A 22,221-nucleotide genomic window follows, 5' to 3' on the forward strand; every position below is an offset into this window, starting at 1 on the left:
CTTGATAATCACCATGCTGCACGCTTTAAACATATACAGTTATGGTTGGCAGTTATTCCTCAACAAAGTTGGGGGAAGAAAGCAAGCCCAGGGCGTTCCCTGCTGGTCTAGTGGTTCGGATTCACCGCTTTCACCACTGCGGCCCACGTTCAATCCCTGGTCTGGGAACCGAGATCCCATATCAAGCCATTGCATGTTGTGGCCAAAAAAGAGACAAGAAAGCCCAGAGTCAAAAATCAGAATGGTATTAATATGAATTGATTTTGATGACATTCTTAAGAAAATAAGTTACAGTGGGAGCCTTCAGGGGGAAAACAGTGGATGAGATGGCTCAGAAGGGAGAGAGGGTACAGGCTCTTTAAGAGGGTCTGGCTTTCCAGGTCCTGGGCAAATGTCAGGATGCTGGGAACATCCACAATGTTGGGAATCTGTGGGTGCTGGGGACCTGACAAAAGTGCGGAGTCTGCAGGGCATCGGGAGAGCCTTCCAAGGCTGCTGGGAATGCAGCTGAGACCTAGGGAGGATCGAGTATTGCAAACCCAGTTCTAAAAGCCAAGGTCCTGGGCTCTATCCTGACTCCCGTGGGGCCTCCTCCCCTTGGGGCCTCACTGCAGAAGCAGGAAGTACTGCCCGAGGCTCAGCTTCCGCTCTGGGTGTTTTGGTACTGCCAAGTCACCCCCTTCACACCGGGGACCTTCCCACTGGGGGCTCGCTGCACTTTCACTTCCCCCAGGTGCCCAGCCCCTGCCCCAGCTCAGGAGCACCTTGGTCTTCAAACTGGTTGCCAAGAGCACATCGCAGACTCGGAGAGAAGGGCCATGACCAGTGATGGGAAGGTGGGGCAGATCAACAGAGAAAGGGGGACAGGCAGGCAGAGAGAAGGGGCCACAAACCCAGAGGAGAGGGGACAGAGACCTGGGCAGGGGGTGGGGGACGGGGTGGGGGGGACGGGATGACAAGACCCAAAGGGAATAAAGATCCAGAGAGAAAAGAACAGAGAGCCAGGGAGAGGAGATGGGAGCCCCCGCGGGGACAGAGGTGGCTGTAGAGGTGGCAGTGCTTTCCAGACGGTGAGGTCAGAGTGTCTATGAGGTCGGCCACTGTCCAGGGCCAGCCTGGGGTCCTGGTGCCCAGAGTAGTGGGTGGAAGTAGATCCGGATTTCTTGTGGGTCCCCACCCCCAGCCTGAGCCATGGAGACCTGGGAGGGACTGCACGGCGTGTCCTTGGGATCCACAAATCCCAAGGCCCCTCTGGTAGGGGTGTGCGTCCCAGTGGGACAGGTGAGGGAGACAGGGAGACACCGAAGAAAGTGGCCTCGCCTGTCAAGGGTGGGGTGGGGCTCTACGCTCGACTTCCTCTTTCTCGGAGTTCTTCCTTTCTCCTCTCTCCCTCCCTCCCTCTCACCCGGCCTCTCTTTCTGCCTGTGTCCCCTGCTGCCAACACCCCTTCTGTCGTGTTCCTCCCACTGCTCTCGTCCCCTCTAGGAGAAGATGTCGGCCCAGGCCAGCTGCCTCAGCTTCATCAAGTACCTCCTGTTCGTTTTCAACCTCTTCTTCTTCGTGAGTTGCCTCCCGGCTCCCCAGCCCCTGTCGCAGCCACCTGCCTTCCTCCCAGCCCCCTTTCCCCCGAAGCCACATTCTCGTCTCCTCTCCCCAGGTCCTAGGCAGCCTTATTTTCTGCTTCGGCATCTGGATACTCATTGATAAGACCAGCTTCGTGTCCTTTGTGGGTAAGGAGGCTGGGGCAGCCTGGGGGGGACTTCCTGGAGCAGGCGTGAACGGGGCTCCCCTCCAAGGCACCTCCTGGGGTCTCCCTTGTCCCAAAGAAGTCCGTGGTGCCCAGCTCCCTGGTCTAACCCCAGGCTCTGCTCCTCCACTTGCTGTGGCCACAACTCCTTGAACCTCAGCTTCCTCCTCTGGCGAATGCATTGTGTACATACCAATAATACTAATAATAGCCATTTCTCAGGCCCGTCCTATATGTCAGCTCTTATGCACATGCCCATCAGATTCTCCCATAAGGAGTTCCTCTTGTGGCTCAGTGGTTAACTGATCCGACTAGTATCCATGAGGACACAGGTTTGACCCCTGGCCTCGCTCAGTGAGTTAAGGATCTGATGTTGCCGTGAGCTGTGGTGTAGGTCGCAGATGTGGCTCAGATCCTGAGTGGATGTGGCTGTGGTGTAGGCCGGCAGCTGCAGCTCCAATTCGACCCCTAGTCTGGGAACTTCCATATGCTGTGGGTGCGGCCCTAAAAAGAAAAAAGATTCTCCCATAAAGCTTACCTCTCTTGAGGTTCAGACAGGGGAGGCCACTTCCAGCAGGTCACACAGCAAGGTAGTAAAACAGCAGATTAACACTAATAATAATTGTAGGAAAATAATACTGGGACAATAGTCAAAATCCTCATAGCTCCTGTGTATTAAATATTTGCCCTGTGTAGAGGACCAGACTGAACACATGCCTCCCATGTGTCCCTCAGAACAACCCTAGGAAACAGATATCATTATCCCCTTGGCCTCAGAAAGGTTTAGGTGATGAATCCAATGTCACAGAACAAGTGATGGGGTGGAAACTACTGGGGGATGAAGGAGGAAAGAGACTGAGAGCAAGAGGGAGGGACAGAAACCAGGAAGAAAGAGGGCCAGAGACCCAGAAAGAAGGGAACACAGACCCTGAGAAAAGGGGGCAGGAGCCAGAAAGAACCCCCCCCCCCAAGGTTACTGTTCCCCACTGGCGGGAGCGTGTGGGGAATGGGGCTGCCTGGAGCTGCACACACAGAGCCCAATGTCACTGCCTCTCGCCTCCCCTAGGCTTGTCCTTCGTGCCCTTGCAGATATGGTCCAAGGCCCTGGCCATCTCAGGAATCCTCACCATGGGCCTTGCCCTCTTGGGCTGTGTGGGGGCCCTGAAGGAGTTCCGCTGCCTGCTGGGCCTGGTGAGTGCCCCACCCCCTCTCCATCCCTAGATCACTCCCTGCCCTCAGATAGAACCCTGGGAGTTCCTGCTGTGGTGCAGTGGGTTAAGAATCCAACTGCAGGAGTTCCCTTCGTGGCACAGCAGAAACAATCCAACTAGGAACCGTGAGGCTGCGGGTTCAATCCCTGGTCTCGCTCAGTGGGTTAAGGATCTGATTTTGCCGTGAGCTGTGGTGTAGGTCACAGACATGGCTTAGGATCTGACATTGCTGTGGCTGTGGCAAAGGCCTGCAACCTACAGCTCCAATTAGACCCCTAGCCTGGGAACCTCCACATGCCACTAGGTGCAGCCCTAAAAAGACAAAAAAAAAAAAAAAAAATCCAGCTGCAGTGGCTCAGGTTGCTGTGGAGGTGTTGGATCTATGCCCAGCCCAGCACAGTGCGTTAAAGGATCCAGCATTGCCATAGCTGGGGCATAGGTCACAGCTTGGTGTAGGTCACAGCTGTGGCTCAGATTCAGTCCCTGGCCCAGTAATTTCCATATGCCTCAGGTATGGCCATAAAATTAAAACTATATGTAGAGAGAGACCTGGCAGCCCCTTCATCCTGGGGAGGGGTTCAGCCTGAGCTTTCCACTCTGCCCCCCTCGCCAGTATTTTGGGGCACTGCTGCTCCTGTTTGCCACGCAGATCACCCTGGGAATCCTCATCTCCACACAGCGAGTCCAGGTGAGCTCACTTTCTCCTTCTCCTCCCCCTCCCCCAGCTAGTGGGTGGGTAGGGGGGTCATCAGAGGAAGCGAGTAACAAAGGCAGACAAACGGGGCGGACGTAGACAAAGAAATAACAGCGAGAAATAGTGAAGATAAAGACACAGAAAGCCAGACAGACTTTTTGTTGTTGTCTTTTGTCTTTTTAGGGCCGCCCCTGCAGCATATGGAGGTTCCCAGGCTAGGGGTCCAATTGGAGCTGCAGCTGCCGGCCTACGCCACAGCCACAGCAATGTGGGATCCGAGCCACATAGGTGACCTACACCACAGCTCACAGCAACGCCAGATCCATAACCTACTGAGCAAGGCCAGGGATCGGACCCGCGTCCTCATGGTTGCTCGTCGGGTTCATTAACCACTGAGCCACGACGGGAACTCCCCAGAGAGAGACATTTACAGAGAATGGTAGAGACACGAGAGCGAGCGAGCGAGCGAGCGAGCGAGAGAGAGCGAGAGCGAGCGAGCGAAAGAAAGAAAGAAAGAAAGAAAGAAAGAAAGAAAGAAAGAAAGAAAGGAAGGAAGGAAGGAAGAAAGAAAAGAAAGAAAGAAAAAGAAGGAAGGACCCACCACTTGGAGAAACAGAAGGCTCCAAGAAAGAGAAAGAAGCCTAATGAGACCGTGGGGGAGAGCAGAGGAATGGAAAGACAGATGGTAGAAACCCACAGAGAGGAGTTCCCATTGTGGCTCAGCGGGTTACAACCTGACTAGTATCTATGAGGATGCAGGTTCGATCCTTAGTCTCACTCAGTGGGTTAAAGATCTGGCATTGCCCTGAGCTGTGGTGTGGGTCACAGACGCAGCTCAGATCCCGCTGCTCTGGCTGTGGAGTAGGTTGCTAAGCCACAGCTGCAGCTCAGATTTGGCCCCTAGCCCGGGAATTTCCATATGCTCCAGGCGCTGTCCTGAAAAAGAAAAAAAAGAAACCAGCCATGGAGTTCCCCTCAAGGCTCGGCAGTTAACGAATCCGACTAGGATTCATGAGGATTCTGGTTAGATCCCTGGCCTTGCTCAGTGGGTTAAGGATCCGGCGTTGCCGTGAGCTGTGGTGTAGGCCTGCATCTACAGCTCAGATTAGACCCCTAGCCTGGGAACCTCCATGTGCCGCGGGAGCGGCCCTAAAAAGCAAAAGATAATAATTAATTCAAAAACTTTAAAAAAAAAATTAAAAGAAACCAGCAGAGATTTTCAGGGATAGAGACATAGCAAGCCATTCGTTGAAAAATCAATGCAGACAAGACGTTCAGGGAGCACCTGAGGCTGAGTGGTTGGAGTGGGTTGGGGCCGATGGCTGTGAGGAGGCAAGTGGGGGGGTCCAGCCTCACTCTGGGCCTCTCAGCTGGTGCGGAAAGTGAAGGACATCGTGCTGAAGACCATCCAAAACTACCGCGTCCACCCGGAGGAGACAGCGGCCGAGGAGAGTTGGGACTACGTACAGTTTCAGGTGCGTGAGGCTGCCTCCCTCCAGCTCTGGGACTCAGATGTGTCTCGGCTCTCTGCGTGGAAGATTCCGCCCCAACGTGACCGGGCCCCCAGCTCAAGGGCTCTAATGTAGCCCTACCTACCTAAGGTACCTTCTGCCTGACAGAATTGGCCCCAAGGTGGCCCAATTGCTCCCAAACCCCGCAGTGGCTCCGCCCCCTGCCTCGACAGGACTCCGCCCTCAGCCCCAAGGCCCTAGCGTGCCCTACTCCAGGCCCAGTTGTGACTCTGCCTCTCAAGGGACCCGGCACAAGTGAGACTCCATTCCCTGGTCACTCACATGATCCCGCCCTCTCATCCACTTGTCCCCTAGCTGAGGCTGAATTGCACTGCCTACCCGCATTCACAGCATGATTCTGCAGCTCCTCCTCCAGCCCCCTGACCTCCTCACCCCATCATGACTCTTCTCTCCCAACTTCATGTTCCGTTAATGTCCCCTGGCCTGGCGTGACCCCAGTGCAGCCCACAGTCCCCTACCCTGCACTCACCACTTAGCCCTCTACTCCCCAATACGATCTCACACCCATCACCTAGTCCCCTGGCCCCCCAAATCATCTTGCATCCCTCCAGTCGCTGTTCGTCTGATTCTTGTCCCTCCCCCAGCTGCGCTGCTGCGGCTGGAACTCTCCTCGGGATTGGTTCCGTATCCCCACCCTGAGGAGCAACGAGTCGGACGTGCACCTCGTGCCCTGCTCCTGCTATAACTCATCCGCGACCAACGACTCTGCAATCTCCGATACGTTCTACTTGTCCCAGTTCAGCCGGCCCAGACTACAGGCGCAGTCCCGACACAATGCAGACATTTGCGTGGTCCCTGCAAACAGCCACATCTACAGAGAGGTGGGGAGGATTTGGAGCCATTAGAAAGGGAAGAAGCCTGTGGGAGGGATAATGCCGCTGGGAGGGGCTTGGTCCCTATATGCTGAGCGGTAGGATCTTGGAGGGGTCTGACAGTAGGGTGGGGTTACTAGAAGGATGGGTACAAGGGGAGGGCCAGAGCCCCTACATGGGGCGGGGTCTTTTGGAAGGGCGAGGTCTAAAGAAAAGGCCTAAGCGAAAAGTCAGGACCTGTAACGCTGATGCTTGGGGAGGGGAAGGCTTGGGCCCGCTGAAGAGGAGACATGGCGATAACCAGGAAAGCGAGGCAGTGCCCTAAGGAGGGGTTAGGGCTGGCCTGAGAACAGTGGACCAGGGCTTGAGGACGAAACGCAAAAAGAACCCTATCGATAACGTCTCTTTGCATCCCTAGGGCTGCGAGGGGAGCCTCAACAACTGGTTGCACAACAACCTCATCTCCATAGTGGGCATTTGTCTCGGCGTCGGTCTACTCGAGGTGATCTGGTACCGCCCCTACTCGCGATTGGCTTAGATGGCCCCGCCCCAGGCTGCGCGTCCAACCAGTCTCTGGGGAAAGGCGCGCGCGTGATGGAAAGTCAGTCAACCTAGACCCTCCCGCCCCCGCGGTCTAGGGAGGCCCAGCCTCTGTGAGCCCTGATTGGTTGCACGGAGGGGCCAGGCGTTCCCTCCCTTTCTCGCGAGGCTCCCATTGGCCCTCCTTGGCGGTTCAGTCTCCCGCTATTGGCCGCAACATCCCTCCCCTTTCCCCGCAGGTGAGTGTGGCGGGGCTGAGCTTTCTAGTACCTCGCAGCATGTTCCACCGGGAACCCCAACCGCAGGTCCCTTGTGCCTACTGTTCGAACCCCAGGCCCGGCCCAAACACTGATGGCTGCTGCGGGCGCTGCGGTGTGCTGAGCAGCAGCGGGCGTAGCTGCAGCCTGTGGGGTGGCTGGGGCCTGGCGGGTGCCTGCCCCAACTGGGGAGACAGGGCCCCGCAGGGCAAGCTGCCCATGACTCTGGGGCCCTGGCCGCTTTGGGATCAAGACGAGGAACATCTTGAGACCGGGAGTGCAGGCGCGGAGGTGGTAGCCGAGGTGGAATTTGCGGCCGAGATGGAGAGGGAGATAGATGAGCCTCCGGAATAAAAGACCCTGGGCGTGCTCCAGATCTCACTCCTTCTCAGACTCTAGACCTGCGCTAGACGCAGCTGAGTTCCCCCTACCCTACTCCCCTTCCTGCTTCAACTCTGCTCCCAGTCCTCCCCGGCCCGCCCGCCGTCTCTGATGTCCTGCCCAATGACCTCTTGCCCTTTTACTCTTAATTCCATCCCACGCTCCACTGCCCTTATCTTCCCTGACCCGGACTTCCACAACCAGGCCCAGTTCTCCCTCTGGTCCCGCCCATCTTCTACCTACTCCCTTCTCCACCGCTCCGGGGATGCAGCCCCGGTTTTCTTCCTCTGGCCCCACCCCGTTTCCTCCCCCAATATGCCGCCCCACTCCCTCCTGCACCCACTCGACCTCTCTGACCAAGTCTCCTTTCTCTATAGCTCAGCTTCATGACGCTGTCCATATTCCTGTGCAGAAACCTGGACCACGTCTACGACCGGCTTGCTCGGTACCGCTAGGCCCCATCCTTCCCGAAGCCCCGCCCTGACCCCCTCAAGTGCCTGGGCCTTTAGTTCCCTGGAGCCAGTAAATATTAGTTTAATCCCCACTTCGCCCCAGCCACTGGGCCCTTCTGCCTCCTCATTCCCCCACCCCCATCCCCAGCCCAGATGTCTGCCAGACCCGCGGCAGTCAGCTCTCCCGCGGGGCCTGGGGTTTCCGGCCACCAGCTTCCTGCCCCTAAAGATACCCCATTTTCTTGCTTCATGTATCAGCTTACCATCTCCCACGAGATTATTTTTCGCCCAAACCCCAAATAAATCCCCTGCGTTTTGGTAAAATAGCTTTATCCTCTGTCAAAATACAAACCAACATACTTTGAGGGGAGGGGAGGAGGGGGAGGCAACAGTCTAGCCCCACGGCTCATTTAGAAGAAAGAGGGCATGAGATTAGAAGTCTCACTCCCTGCTTGCCCAGCTGAGAAAAAGTCACGACCCTAACACCCACTTATAAATATCTCTTGTTATATTAAAAAAAAAAAAATATTTCCAGGGCCCACTGGCTCTGCTCCTGCACAGAAAGGGTTAACCTTCAATATTTGATATCAGGGTCCCTGGGGTAGGGCTGGTAAGGAGAGGCAGGTTCGGGTGGGGGGACACAGGGAGAGACAAGCCAATGTGTAAATAGGGTCCTCCAAAACAGAGGAGGGGAGGGCGCCTGTCAGAGACAGAAAGCAGGACTGTCCCAGGGCTTGTCTCACTCCTGTCCCCAGTGTCTAATGCTCTGGAGTGATCTGTCCTTTCAGGCACCCCTGTGAGGTCCCCAAATCAGGATCCATCCTCTCTTCTCAGTCGCAGCCCATGCAACTCACCACCCAGCTTTTAAGGCCCTAACCGGGAGCAGCCCCCTCCCCAAGTAAGAAGCTCGAGAAAAGCTGGAAGTTCCTTCTCGGGAGGAGGGCATTCCGGGGGTGAGCCACTCTGGGGGGTCCCCTTTCAGTCCCTGACCAGGCGGTAAATGTGGTGCTGGGCCCCCCGCTCACTGGTGGAGACCTCGAAGACGTAGGCGGTGCAGAGCAGTAGTTCCTGGGTGTCTCTGTTTGTCACCACCTGCCGAGGAGGCCAGGAGAACGGGTTTAAGCTTAGAAGGGAGGGCAGGGAAGGGGACCCAGGAGAGTGGTCCCCACCATGTCATGTTCCCCCAGTTAAAGGGGATGCCCAACACAGCTGGTTCCAGGTCTGAGGGTCAGCAGTGAGCGGCTTCCCATCAGATGGTATCTCATGTTACAGGGTCAAGGGGGTCCCCAGCACATTACCCTCCCCAAAGTTAAAGGGGATCCTACCATATCATGTCCCCTGGGCTAAGCTTAGTTCCCAGTGAAGGGGGTCCCCCAGGCTGAAGATCCATTGTGAGGCAGGTGGGTTCCCAGTGTAGCTGGATCCCCTTAATGAGGATGCTGTGGCATTCCCATCATGTCACTTCCCTCGTCAAAGGGGTCCCCTAGGCTAAGGGTCAAGTGTGAGGCGCCCACTATGTCAGTTCCCGAGGTGAAGGGTCCCCTCCACATCGGGGTCCCTGCTCAGGCGCAGGCGCAGCACATCACCTGGAGGATGGTGAAGTTCTCCAGGACGCTGTTCATCATATAGCGCTCGGGCAGCTGCCGCAGCTTGTGCAGAAAATTCACCAGGTACTCGCACATGGGTGAGCGCAACAGGCGGTACACGAACCTCCCGTCCTCCAGCTGGGCACGCTCCGTCTGAACCATGGGAGTGGGGAGGACAATGACTTGGACACAGGGGTCACCCCAGAAACTGAGCCCCACTCCGGGCCATCTTCCCTCCACTGCCCCACCCGCAGACTAGAGATGGGACCCGGAACCCTCAGGGGCCCAACTCAGAGTCACTGAGCCTGCAACCAGGCACCCTTCAGATTCTCAAAGCTGTGCTCAACGGAAATGAATCCAACTAGTATCCATGAGGATGCAGGTTCGATCCCTGGCCACTTGCTGTGGCTGTGGTGTTGGCCGGCAGCTGTAGCTCTAATTGGACCCCTAGCCTGGGAACCTCCATGTGCTGTGGGTATAGCCATATAAAGACTCCCCCAAAAAAGCTGTACTCTGAACTCCTGACCTCCAGGCCCTCAAATACCTTAAAAACCTCCAAAGACCCCTCCATGAGATGAGGGCCCTCCTCTGCAACCCCGAAGTGTGACCCCTGAACCTCCTTGCCCTGCAGATATCATGTCCACAAGGACCTTCTGATTCTTAGTGACTCTAAAGCTCTGAGCCACACCTTATCTTTAAACCCTCAAAGTGACACCTCTCGGTGACTCTGACACTCTGGATTAGCTCTAAGCCCATGCACTAAAGGGGCTGAAACCCCCACCCCACCCCCCACTGGGCAGACCCCCAAAGGCCTGAGCTATCCTGGCACCTAGTCTGCAGCCCCAAAGTGGCAGGTGGCTGGGCGCTCACCTGCCCAGAGCTCCACCCCTCCAGCCTCACCTCCACCTTCTCCACCACCTGCTTGCCAAAGGAGCAGACCTTGGAGGAACAGGTGAGGGTCATGTGCTCCAGGCTCTCGTACTGGCTGCTCACTCCATAGAAGCCACCGCTGCTGCCACTGGCCCCCACCTCCTCGCCACTCGGGCCCCAGTTCAGGTCCGCCTGGGGGGTGGGGAGGCACGGGTAAGTTGGAGGGGATGTCCCTTATAAACGACAGGATGTCCCTTCTAAAGTGGGAACCCTTATCCATGGCCTGGTGTCTCCCGTTGCCTTGCAGTTGCCCATCTCAATTCCTCAATATTCAGAGCCCCCACTTCTCCCTGGGCCAGTTTCTGAAGAAGACCCACCATTCCTTCCATCAGTGTTAAAAATGTCTGGGTACCCAAATGGCCCTGCCCCTCTCGCCCTGGTAACTGCCCCACCAAAGAGGCCCTGGAATTCAACTTTTTCTCCTGAAGCCCACAGCTTAGGAGTTCAGCCCCTTCCAAGGGCCTGGTTACTAAGGAAGCAATTATTCCCTAGCAACCAGAGGCCTTGCTCGGAGCCCTTCAGGATGGTGGTTGCTAAGGCACATGGCTACTCCCTAGCAACAGGGCCAGGCGAGGCCCAGGGAAGCCTGAAGCCACTCGAAAACTCCCAAGCCCTTTCAGCTGATTTTCAGAGGTCAGACCCCTCCATGACCCCAGTGGCTGAGTGGACCGGTAATCCATTAGGCCAAGTGGAGCCTACAGAAGCCAAAGACCCCATCACACCTTTGGTCTGAGCCCCTTGGTCACCTTCCTGGGAGGCACAGCTCTTCCTTTTCTTTAGTTTCCTTCTAACTTTAGTTGCTGACTTGGCCAGGTCCTTCTCCAGTTTGGTTCATGCCTCTCCTCAGAGGCCTGACTCCATCCATCACCCAGACAACAGGGCCTTGTGAAGCCAGGCCAAACTAAAGGTCTTCCCGGCCACTCCCCTGCATCCCTTCAGACACTGGGCTTCTAAAGGGTTGCTTTTCAGACCTGGCACCTTATGAGGTCTGTCTTAAGCCCAACCAACACCTAAGACCCCAGCAGCACATCCCCAGAGCTATCTGGCCTCCACTTCACATATCGGAATCTTTATAACCATGGTGGCTACAGGCTTGCTTTCTCAGAGAGTATATAGATCCTTCCACAGCCTGGGTTACCGTAAGCATTGGCACCCCCTAAGTATTGAACCCCTGTAGTATCAGTCGGTATACTGGACACCGAACCAAATGAGCTAGAGAAAGGCCCAAGATGGAGGCTCTCATTCACAGTCACATCCCCGGCACAGGGTCGATATATATATAGTAAGTGCTCAATAAATGACTGTTACATGAATGCAAGGCTTTACAAAGCCAACCCCTAGCTCCTTCCACAGCTTCCTCAAGCCCAGACATTCTCCAGCAGCAGGGTCTGGTGGAACCCATCAAATTCTCGACCCCTCTTTGGCGACCAAAAACACCAGGACTCCTTTGATAAGGGGAAGAGGCCCCTCCTTAGCAACGAGGCTTGGTGTGGTCAGGTGGGGCATAAGGACGTCTGAAAGGATGCCATCCAATCCCCAGGGCCATGTCAGTCATGTGACCGGGTACAGCCAAGTCTAGTGGGATTTGGGGTGCTTGAAGGTCCCCACTGTACTCCTTGTTGCTAAGGGGGCTGACACTCTGAGCCACGAGGACTGCTAAGCCCAGGCTGCCCCGGTAGGTCCTGAGACTGTCTATCTCCATTAGAGCCAGAGGCCTTAGCTAGGATCACATGACTTTGCAGCACTTCTGTTTCCGGGGGGGGGGGGGGGGACTCACCCAGAACTTGACCAGGAAGAAGGCGTGGGGGGGCCCACGATCATACAGCTCCCGCAGCCCGCCCTTTTTCTCAGGGAATTTGTCATAGATCTGCCGGACGTCCACACTCTCGAGAGGGGGCGCTCCAGGGCTGGGGCAGTGCTGGCTGATGTGTACAAACAGGTGCCGCTGGTACTGAGGAGGGACCGCCGTGGGTGAGGAGTGGGAGATGGGCTGGGCCCCCAGGCCTACCGCCCCAGCCATCCCACACCATCACCATCACCATGGCTCCTGCTGGCTGTTCCACTCGGCCCAGCTGCCGGGGCCTGTCTCCTCTCCCTGCCGCCTGTTCATTCCCACAGTACCTGAGTCCCCAAGCCCTGTTCCGACTGCCCAGTTCTCTGCCCTGTCCCCTGCTCTCCGTCCCCTCAGTGCTGCCCTCTCCTAGCCTCACCCCAGCCTTCTCCCTGGCCCCCCAACCTCCAATCTCTCCTCTCCAGTTCATCACTCACAGGGCTCCAGAGCTGGTCCTCTCCTGCTCATAATCCCCCATGGCTTCCCAGTGCCCCTAAGCCAAAGCTCACCCCCTTTCAACCTGGCCCTGTATTGAACAGGTGTTCGTGAATGTTCCATGGATGGACGGATGGATGGAAGGATGGGAATCCACACAGCCCACACCGAGACTTTTTTTCTTTTTTTTTTTTTGGTCTTTTTGTCCTTTTAGGGCAGCACCCGTGGCATGTGGAGGTTCCCAGGCTAGGGGTTGAATTGGAACTGCAGCCACCAGCCTACACCACAGCCACAGCAACACCAGATCCTTAACCCACTGAGAGAGGCCAGGGATCAAACCTGCAACCTCATGGCTCCTGGTTGGATTCATTTCCACTGCCCCACGACAGTAACTCCCCACATCGGGGCTTTCTATTTGTTCCTGTTCTTGTCATTTCTGGTCCCACCCCTGAAAACATTCCCCTTCTCAGAGCTCCCATCATGGCTCAGTGGTAACAAATCCAACTAGTATCCATGAGAATGCAGGTTTGATCCCTGGCCTCAGCTCAGTGGATTAAGCATCCTACATTGCTGTGAGCTGTGGTGTAGGTCACAGACGCGGCTTGGATCCCAGGTTGCTGTGGCTGTGGTGTAGGCCACCAGCTGTAGCTCCGATTCAACCCCTAGCCTGGGAACTTCCATATGCCATGGGTGTGGCCCTAAAAAAAGACAAAAAAAAATCATTCCACGAAAAATATAAACTTCAGAGAGTGATACATGCTCTGAAAAAAAAAAAAAAACCCCAATAAAGTGTAGTAAGGGAGTCAAGAATGACAGCAGCTGGCATTTTTTCCACAAGGTGGTTTGGGAAAGCCAGTGTGAAAAGATAAGCAAAGAGTTGAATGAATGGAGGGAGAAACTGCAGCTGTGCTAGTGGGGGGAAGCACATGCCGAGGCAGGAACAGCAGATGCTGAGGGGGCCTGGCAGGTTTGAAAAGGACATGGAGGCGACTTCCCTGGTGGCTCAGTGGGTTAAGGATCCGGTGTTGTTACTGCTGTGGCACAGGTTGGATCCCTGGCCAGGGAAGTTCCGCATGCTGCAGGTGTAACCAAAAAAAAAAAAAAAAAAAAGACATGGAGGCCAATGTGGCCAAAGCAGAGTAAACAAAGGTGAGAAGGCAAGAGGTAAGAACAGCAGGAATGAGGGTCAGATCATGTAGAGCCTTGTGGGCAACTGAAAGGACTTTAGCTTTTGGTCCAAGTGAGATGGGAGGGTTTTAACCTGATTGGATTGGGTTTGACCAGGACCACTATAGATAGCGTTGGTGTTTAGGTGGCTGTGGCAGAGACAGCTGTGTTCACAAACCCCAATGCCTTTTCACACAGCTAAACTACATTTCCCAGGCTCCTTTGTAGTCAGGCATGATCACATGACTAAGTTCTGTCCAATGGGATGTGAGCAGACCTGACAGTTGCCACTTCCAAGCCAGACTCATAAAATCTGCACAAGTCTTGACTCTCTCCCTTCCACCATCTGCCAGCCAGATGCAGAGCATCCAGCAGCATCTTCTGAAGCCCTAGAAAACGGCAGAGCCACAAAATGGGAGAAGCTTGTATTCCCCAAATCACTACACAGAAGGCTCCCGCTGTTTAGCAGCCACACTGAAAGGAGTGAGAAACTTCTGTGACATTCAGTCCCTGAGGGTTGGGAGTTATTTCTAACAGTCAGCCCACCCTAATATAGCATCTGTCTCCATCCTAGGCCAGGAAAGTTCACACCTAGAAACAGATCTTGTCCAGGTTTCCAGGATCCACCATAAAGCCTGGCACACCATAGGCACTCAGAAAAGTTTAATGAATGAATAAATGATGTCCTGGGGGATTTTTCTGACCCACCCAACACATGACGCCATGATCTTCCAGTTTCTTTATTCTAGTAGTTCTCAAAGTGTGGTACCCAGACCAGCAGTATCAATTATCACCTGGGAGCTTGCTAGAAATGCAAATTCTCAAGTCCTACACCAGACCTCCTGAGATCAGAATTTCCAGGGATGGGGCCTAGCAATCTGTGTTTTAACAAGCCCTCCAGGTTATTCTAATACATGCTGAAATCTGAGAAGCTCTGCTTTATGATTTTCCTTCCTATAACCCTCTACGTTCAAAAACCCCCCAGCGACTGTCCCAAAATTGCACTCACAGAGTCAGCTGCATCCGGTGGTTCCACGAAGGCTGAGAACTCTACCAGCTGCAACCGGGCAGTGCCCAGAGCCCGAGCCTGCCACGCTGGAGGTGATGGGGCAGGTGGGGGCAAAGCAGGGGGTGAGAGGGCTTGGGGGGGCTCGTACCCTAAAGAGAGAGAAAGAAGAGCAAACAATAAAAATTGCTAACATTTACTGAATATATCAAGCACTGTTCTCTCTTGCCTGCCTCCACTTAGAAGCTGAAAAAGCTAAATACTCACTTTCCCAGCCTCCCTTGCAGCTAGAGGTGGCCATGTGACACAGTCCTAGCCAATGAGACGTTAGGGGAAATCTGCTGGGGGGCTTCTGGGAAGGAGTTTCTTCCTGAATGAAAAAGACAGAACTTTGGCAGGAGAAAGCTTTTGGCCCTGGCCAAGTCCTGCTTGGATGTAATGCCTGGAGTCATAATAGCCAAAAGATCTATAGAGATGCCAGCCCTGGTACTGCTGAACTGCAGAGCCAGCACAGAAGCAGCCCACCTCCAGACATTTTGTTATGTGGAATCATTAAAGCCTTTCCTATTTAAGGCACTATTAATTTGGATACTCTGCTACTTGCAGTCAAAAGCCAAGTGATGAATCTGTGGAAACTGAGAGCTCACCAGTGCGAGTTCTTAGAACCACATCAGCATGGATGGGCAGAGCCTGCCTGGGAATGAAGCCACCACGAAGAAAAACAGAAACAAGCAAGTCCCAATGCTACCATCTGAGCCCCTGGATCCAACCATGCCTGAAGCCATAACTCCTGAAATACGAGTTACCTGAACCAATACATTTCCCTTTTTCTGGGGAGAGGTCATCTACCTTGATTTGAGTTTCTGTCACTTGCAGCTGAAAGACTCTTGATTAATACACTTCCCCAATGTCCTTTAGGGTAGCAAGTGACAGAACACAAACCGGTATATCTAGCCTCTACAGAGGCCGTGCTCTTCACCACTAAAATTATGCCACTCATCTATCCATACCGCCAAAGGCACTGCCTCAAGAGCTGGACCCCAGGAAAAATGTATCCCCTGGAGCGCCCATTGTGGCTCAGTGTTTAACGAACCCGACTAGTATCCATGAGGATGCAGGTTTGATCCCTGACCTCGCTCAATGGGTTAAGGATCCAGCATTGCTGTGTGGGTTAAGGATCCAGAGCTATGGTGTAGGTCACAGATGCAGCTTGGATCCTGTGTTGCTCTGGCCATGGTGTAGGCCGGCAGCTGTAGCTCCGATTTGACCCCTAGCCTGGGAACCTCCATATGCTGCAGGTATGGCCCTAAATAGCAAAAAAAAAAAAAAAAAAGTATCCCAATTAATGGAAAGTAGAAGGAAAGGCAGTTGAGGCTGAGAAGAGAGAGGGAAAATGGGAGAGCGGAGAACAGCTTTCTTACCTGGGAGGTCAGTAGATGGAGGAGTCAGTGACAGGGAGAACGGTGTCTGCGAGAATGGCTTCACGCTGAGGGAGAGAAGAAGCTGGGGGTCAGCAAGAAGGAAAGAGGCAGGAGGTGCCACCATGGCGCAGGGGAAATGAATCTGACTAGGATCCATGAGGTTGCAGGTTCAATCCCTGGCCTCGCTCAGTGGGTTAAGGATCTGGTGTTGCCGTGAGCTGTGGTGTAGGTGGCAGATGCGGCTCAGATCTGGCGTGGCTGTGGCTGTGGCGTAGGCCAGCAGCAACAGCTCTGATTCAACCCCAAGCCTGGGAACCTCCATATGCCGCAGGTGCAGCCCTAAAAAGATAAATAAAAAAGGAAAAAATAAAAGCAATAAACATCTGACTGATCAGCCAATGGCTTAATACTTCTCTTGGTTTTTTGGAATTCACCAAGCTTTCACACTTCAGGGCCTTGGCACCTGCCGTTTTCTCTGCCTAAAATAGTCCCAACCTCATGAAATACCTAAGTCCTACTCAGTCTTCAATGTTACCTGTTCAGAGAAAGCCCTAGAACTCTCTCCCTCACCCCAGAACCTGCAGCAGCTCTTCATACCACGGCACATTTCAATTTTGCGTTTATGTAGGTGACGATTCAATTAACAGTCGTCTCCCCGGATCGACCATCAGCTCCATAAAAGGTGGGACCCCAGTGCCCGGTGTGATGCTTGCTAAAGTACCCCTCCTTCCAGCTCAAGCCCCTCCCCTGCAAACCTGTGGTTCCTTCGGCCCCCAGGGACTTGCTCTGACCCTTTTCCATGTCCCAATCCAGCCACACTTCCCCAGTGAACTTTCCTTTCTCCCAGCCTGGATCCCACAGCCCATCACTTTATTCTTCGTCTGATGACACCCTCAATGCTCCTGCCTCAACATCCTGAGGCCACACTGCCCTACCAATGCCCAGCCTGGACCCACTGTCTCCTCTCTGGGCTGAAAGCTCCATTTCCCATGAGCCTCTGGGGCCATTTCTATTCTTCTAGACTAGAAACATATCCTGTCACCCTCAGAGCTCTCTAGCAGCTGAAAAGGACATTTCCATGTACCTCTGGACCCCATTTTCTTCCTCTGACTCAGAGAGGAGATAAAGACCCCTGCTCTAGGAGTTCCGGTTGTGGCTGGCAGCCGTAGCTTCAATTCGACCCCTAGCCTGGTAACTTCCATATGCTGCCGGTGTGGTCCTAAAAAGCAAAAACAAACAAACAAGTACTCACTCTGGAACATTCCAAGGGGGCCCAGAACCCCCCGACCAAAACTGGAAAAGCTCTGGTGCCTGAAGAAGAGACAAAGAAGGGGGCAGGGTTAATCAATTTTCTGCTGAAATTATGAAGCCATCCCTCCAGCCCTGAACCCCACAATCCCCAACCCAGGCCACCTGAGGACCAGCGGGACCCAGTTTGGCCTGCAGGGAAGGTGCTGAGATGAGCTGGGCGGAGGACATGGTGGCCATTGTCTGGAAAGCCTTATCCTTGGAAACCTGGTCCTGGAGGAAACAGTGGAGGTCCGTGTTATTGGGGAGTCCCAGTGAATACAGGAAGGGTGGGACAGTGACAGGGTAGGGCAAGCCTGGGGAGATGCAGAGCTTGGGAGCCAAGGCAAAAGAATGAGAAAGGGTCCAAATCCCACTCACTACAGCCCCCTGCCCCTCCTGGCCTCCCCAGGGACGTCTGGGTAAGGGACGGGGTGGGAGGATGGGCAGGGGGACTTACCACGTTCAGGGCCTGCCCATGGGGGTGGGGGAGGGTGCCAAAGGAGGAAAGAAAACATGATTTAGGAAATGAGGCCTGGACTTCCCCACACACACACCTTCCTGTCCTCCCAACCCTACAGCCCAGCCACCCTGAGCCGGGCAAAGGGAGCCGGGGGAAGGAAGGGATGAATAGGGAAAGTAGAGAAGGCCAGGCCTAGAAGGGGAAAGGGGTCCCCCTGCCCAGAATAAAAGGCAGCCACTAAGGTTTCTAGGTTCAGAAAGAGCCGGAAGTGACGGTTTCTGAATACACAGGCAACAGGAAGTGAGACGTTTAGATCGACCTACAAGACAGAGTGAAGGGTTCCCAGTCTGGAGGGGACAGAGGCGGGGGGAAGCGAGGTCCAGGAAAAGACCAAAGACCGGAAGTGAACGTTTTCAGACTTAAAGAAAAAAGGAAGCAGAGGTTTCTGGGAACAAAAAGAACAGGAAGTGGTGGTCCCCACGTCCTGAGGAAGAGGCAGAAAAGACCCCACTCTTGGAGGAGTAGAAAATGAGGGTCTCAGGCCAAGAGGGACCAGGAAATCCAGAGAAAGCAAAAAAGAAAAGGGATATGAACATCTCTGAACGGAAATGGAGATGTCTGGGCACCGGAAGTGCAGGCAGGTCGCATGGGAAGACGAACCGGAAGATGAAGAGGAGATCCTCAGGGCACAAGAGGGAACAGTCCATGAGGACCAGGCAGAGCAAAAGGAGGGATGGTTAGAGGAGAGGAGTGGAGAGGGAGGGCAAGGACAGCAGGAGCCAGAGGAGAAGGCCAACGTCCAACCCTTCTTGACTGTCTGAAAGCTAAATCTTGGCCCCCTCTCTCTGTGAAACCCTTCCAACCCAGGCTCTCTATCCACACCTGTGCTGGGCCGCTAACCCCCACCTTGAGTCTCTGCTCCCCCACTCTGTCTTCCTCTCTGTGTGACTCGGGCCCCATCTGTGGGGCTTTGTCCCCCACCCTGGGTCTCTTTATGCCCTTTTCTCTGGATCTCTGTTGCCCTCTCTCTCTCTGAGCCCTCCAACCAGGTCCCTGTCTCCCTCTCTCTGGGTCCCTGTCCCCATCTCTCAGGGTCTTTGTCTCCCTCCCACGATCCTACCTTGAGTTTGGACTGGATTTCCCTCGATTTCCTTCGGGCCAAAACCTGGATATGACTAGAGACCTGAGGGAAGTAACAGAGAAGAAGAGTCAGGCCACAGCCACTCGCCCCTTGCATTCCCTGCTGCTCCCTCCAGGTGACCCACGGAGCTGCTGAAACATGACAGGTGACAAACACAGAGCTGTCTTAGAGCATAAGAACACAGATGTGTTTATAAAGGCTATTCTTTTCTCACTAACACTGCTGATCAGCCCCAGCCCCAGCAAACCCAGGTCTTATTTCTCTTCTCCATTCTCTCTCTCTCTCTCTCTTTTTTTTTTTTTTTTTTTTGCAGACCCCGTGGCATGTACAAGTTCCTGGGCCAGGGATTGAACCCGTTCCACAGCAGCAACCCCAGCCGCTGCAGTGACAGCGCCAGATCCTTAACCCACTGTGCCACAAGAGAACACCTCTCTTTGGCTCTTTTGGTCTCACCCTCTGGTTCTCATGCAACTGCTAAGAGAACTATACCAGAACAGGCATGGTTAGAGCAAACCAACAAAAAGGCCAAGAGAGATAAAAGCACAGGAGCAAACCCCTCCTCCAACCTGAATCTGCCAATCAGATGGCCCTGAGAAAACAAGCCCACCCCAAGCAGAAGCCCACAAGTCAGTCCTGAGACCTGTTTGCGAGTTCGGGTCTTCCCCGTTCTCAGCTTGATGTAGCGGGCGATCAGTTCATTCCGACCTGAAGGGTCAAAGATGGAAGAGAGTTAGACCTTCAGCAGAACTTTCCAACAGCGAGGACCGGGAGGAAGGAGCAAGAAGGAACAGTTCCCAGAAATCCACAGCAACCCAGAAGCTATATGGGAGAGGAATTATGACTGCACACTCTGGAGCCCGGCTGCCCGGATTCAGATCCCAGTTCTGCCACAGCTTGTTCTGTGTGGCCTCTGACAAATCATTTAGCCTTCCTGGGCCTTGGTCTCCTCATCTGTGCAAACAGTGATGCTAGCCCCTGCCTGAGTCACTGTGAGGATACAGCGTGCTTTTATGTGAACAGTGTTTACAGCTCCACCAATGTTGCTTAATTTATTGGGGAGCCACACCCATAGCATATGGAAGTTCCCAGGGCAGGGGTTAGACTCACACCACAGCAGTGACCTGAGCTGCTGCAGTGACAACACCTGATCCTTAACCCGTCAAATCACCAGGGAACTCCTGTTATCTAAAATTTGTATTAACCAGTGGGGGCCAAGGCAAAAAGAGAGGATGAACTCACCATACATCTTGCCTTCATCCGACAGGATGATTTTCCGCCGACCACAGGGTGGGTAGATGGCCAGGGCCTCCTGGAAGCTCTGCTCGATGTCTGGACTCCAGACACCCTCGGCGTCTGGGCCCCCATCTCCCCCAGCCCCCTCACTGCCACCAGTGCCCTCTTCACTTCCTTCCTCACTTCCTGTCCAGCCGCTGCCATCGTCCAGGGGGGCCCCAGCCCGGGGTTCCCCCATCTGGGCCTGGAGGAACACAGAGGTCACCAAGGTTCCCACAACCCACCCAGAGGGACCTCAGGGCTGGGGGGGCTGGGGGTGCAGAGAGCTGGGTCTGAGGGAGGAGGCAGGGGTACCCAGATCCTGGGGCCTGAGGGAGGAGGGGACTGGGGGCCTGGACCCCTGGATCTGAGAAAGGAGGGGGCTGGAAGCCAAACTCCCAGGTCTGAGGGAAGCAAGAGCCTGGGGGGGGCCTTGACTTTTAGGTCCTAGGGGAGAAAGTGGCTGGATCTCTCGGGAGCTTAGGGTGAGAACATTATCCTCTGTGTTTTCAAGGGAGCCGGGGTTGTGATGAAGTCTTAAGACCCCGGAGGAATGCCTAGGGCCCACGAGGGCTGAAACTTTGGGTATGGATTACTGGTTTAAAGAAGACAGGCGTCAGGGCCTAGTTGAGGGGAAGGGGGGGTGTGGGTGAAATCTGCTCAGTCCCTCCCCCAGAACAGGTGCTAGGATGTGAGCAGCAGCTGCCAGAAAAGAAGGAGGGGCCCAGGCCCGAGTAAGGCTGAGGGGCGATCCAGAGAGAGAGGGACAGAGACTCAGAGAGAGAGAGAGAGAGAGGACAGAGTCCCAGAGAGTAGGGGACAGAGACCCAGGGAGAGGAGGACTGAGACCCAGAGAGAGAGGGACAGAGACTCAGGGAAGAAACTCCAGCCAAGACCAGGAAAGACCCACAGCACCACAGACTGGGGGGCAGAGGCGCTCTGCCATCAGGAGCGCCAGAACAAAGGGCCCAGGCGTCCCCTCCCCCAGTTTCCCACAACCCCCATCAGGGGAGGGGCTGGCCGGCGAGGGCGCCTCCCCTCCGGCCCCAGCCCCGCCCCTTCCCCCCCGTTCCCCTCCCCCCCACCCCCCCGCCCCCGGCACTGTGGGCTCAGATCCAACTCAAGTTCCCAGTGACTTTCCGGGGGCCGGGAACGGGGGGAAAACTTTTTCCAATACAGTCAGATCCCGCCTCCCTGGCGGCTCCACGTCTTCCACAGCTTTCCCAGGACCCCAGAGTCCAGACCCCCATCCCCCTCCTCCCTCGGACCCCGGAGCCCCGGCCGAGATAGACAAAGACCCCAGGCCGAGCCCAGTGGCGCTGCGGCGGTCAGGACCCCCGTAGGCCAAAATCCCAGCCCAGCTCTCCCCCATGTGGCCAGACAAAGGGACGGAGGAGCCGAGTCAGAAAAGTCCCCCCTAACTCCCCGCCCCAGGCCCCAAACCTCCAAAGCGACAAGACTGAAGATCCAGAAACCTCGTAGCCCACCTTCGGCTACCCAGGAGGCCTCCGTTCTCCACGAGGAGAACCAGGCGCCCACAAATGACACACACAAACCAATTCGGTCAGAAACAAACCCGGGGTCCTTTCTCACGTGAAACCGACACCTCCACAGACACTCACACTCAGGCGCACACACCCGCCAGAGTCCCCAGCCCTCACCCATTCCCAGGCGCACAGTCTCCAACTCAGACCCATCAGCAAACACCCCGAGTGTGGCGAAAGTTCCAACTCCACACTTAGCCTCGGTCACGAGCGCACCCTCGGGCCCACCCCCGGTAAAGAAGAGGGCGGCCAGCAGTTCAGAGATGGGCCCACAAACACCTCAAAGCGTAACGCATAATTGCCCACCCCAACTCACACACCCCAATGCAGAATCCCCGACTCCCGCCGGCGCCTTCCTACCTCCCGGCCTGGGGCTGGGGAGCCGCGGGCGGGCGGGGCGCTGCGAGGGAGAAAGTTGCCCGGGAGCTTTGTTTGGGAAAAGTGGGAGGGACCGGAGGGGGGGCGGGTCCGGGCGCCGGACAGCGGGAAGGGGGATCCGACGGTGACAATTT

General features: G+C 55.1%; 2 protein-coding genes across 10 annotated transcripts; one reads left to right on the forward strand and one right to left on the reverse strand.

Annotated features, from left to right (window-relative positions):
• The first annotated feature begins 665 nt into the window (after positions 1 to 665).
• On the forward strand, positions 666 to 7,950 carry CD37 (CD37 molecule). Of its 3 annotated transcripts, none has more exons than XM_047790018.1 (9): positions 666 to 836; positions 1,486 to 1,560; positions 1,658 to 1,730; positions 2,814 to 2,938; positions 3,608 to 3,646; positions 5,023 to 5,127; positions 5,769 to 6,005; positions 6,415 to 6,498; positions 6,776 to 7,169. In XM_047790018.1, exons 1-9 carry the CDS (start codon positions 819 to 821, stop codon positions 7,145 to 7,147), a joined length of 1,128 nt encoding a protein of 375 aa, XP_047645974.1. In that variant the 5' UTR covers positions 666 to 818; the 3' UTR covers positions 7,148 to 7,169. The 3 variants fall into 3 exon arrangements, with proteins under 3 accessions (XP_047645974.1, XP_047645973.1, XP_047645975.1); XM_047790017.1 differs by having other exon boundaries at positions 668 to 836; positions 3,572 to 3,646; XM_047790019.1 differs by lacking the exon at positions 6,776 to 7,169 and adding an exon at positions 7,552 to 7,950 and having other exon boundaries at positions 676 to 836; positions 3,572 to 3,646.
• TEAD2 (TEA domain transcription factor 2) lies at positions 7,940 to 22,149 on the reverse strand. 7 transcript variants are annotated; one of them, XM_047790014.1, is made up of 13 exons: positions 22,070 to 22,140; positions 20,133 to 20,370; positions 19,534 to 19,598; positions 18,873 to 18,935; positions 17,750 to 17,761; positions 17,416 to 17,523; positions 17,255 to 17,313; positions 16,003 to 16,067; positions 14,585 to 14,733; positions 11,920 to 12,093; positions 10,113 to 10,274; positions 9,213 to 9,365; positions 7,940 to 8,718 (listed from the first exon to the last, which is right to left on the reverse strand). In XM_047790014.1, exons 2-13 carry the CDS (start codon positions 20,362 to 20,364, stop codon positions 8,605 to 8,607), a joined length of 1,356 nt encoding a protein of 451 aa, XP_047645970.1. In that variant the 5' UTR covers positions 20,365 to 20,370; positions 22,070 to 22,140; the 3' UTR covers positions 7,940 to 8,604. The 7 variants fall into 7 exon arrangements, with proteins under 7 accessions (XP_047645970.1, XP_047645971.1, XP_047645969.1 ...); XM_047790015.1 differs by having other exon boundaries at positions 22,030 to 22,082; XM_047790013.1 differs by lacking the exon at positions 22,070 to 22,140 and adding an exon at positions 21,827 to 22,000 and having other exon boundaries at positions 10,152 to 10,274.
• Between the last annotated feature and the right edge of the window lie 72 nt (positions 22,150 to 22,221).

Source organism: Phacochoerus africanus, chromosome 8 (assembly GCF_016906955.1).
Source record: "Phacochoerus africanus isolate WHEZ1 chromosome 8, ROS_Pafr_v1, whole genome shotgun sequence".
Taxonomy (NCBI): domain Eukaryota; kingdom Metazoa; phylum Chordata; class Mammalia; order Artiodactyla; family Suidae; genus Phacochoerus; species Phacochoerus africanus.

Coding starts and splice junctions, on each gene's coding strand:
- CD37 (XM_047790017.1), top strand. Junction 1,731..2,813: donor CAGCTTCGTGTCCTTTGTGG/GTAAGGAGGCTG, acceptor CGCCTCCCCTAG/GCTTGTCCTTCGTGCCCTTG. Junction 3,647..5,022: donor TCTCCACACAGCGAGTCCAG/GTGAGCTCACTT, acceptor TGGGCCTCTCAG/CTGGTGCGGAAAGTGAAGGA.
- TEAD2 (XM_047790009.1), bottom strand. CDS start 21,862: ATGGGTCTGAGTTGGAGACTGTGCGCCTGGGAATGG. Junction 14,734..16,002: donor TCCATCTACTGACCTCCCAG/GTAAGAAAGCTG, acceptor CTCTCTCTTTAG/GGTACGAGCCCCCCCAAGCC. Junction 9,366..10,112: donor AGGTGGTGGAGAAGGTGGAG/GTGAGGCTGGAG, acceptor CCCATGGTTCAG/ACGGAGCGTGCCCAGCTGGA.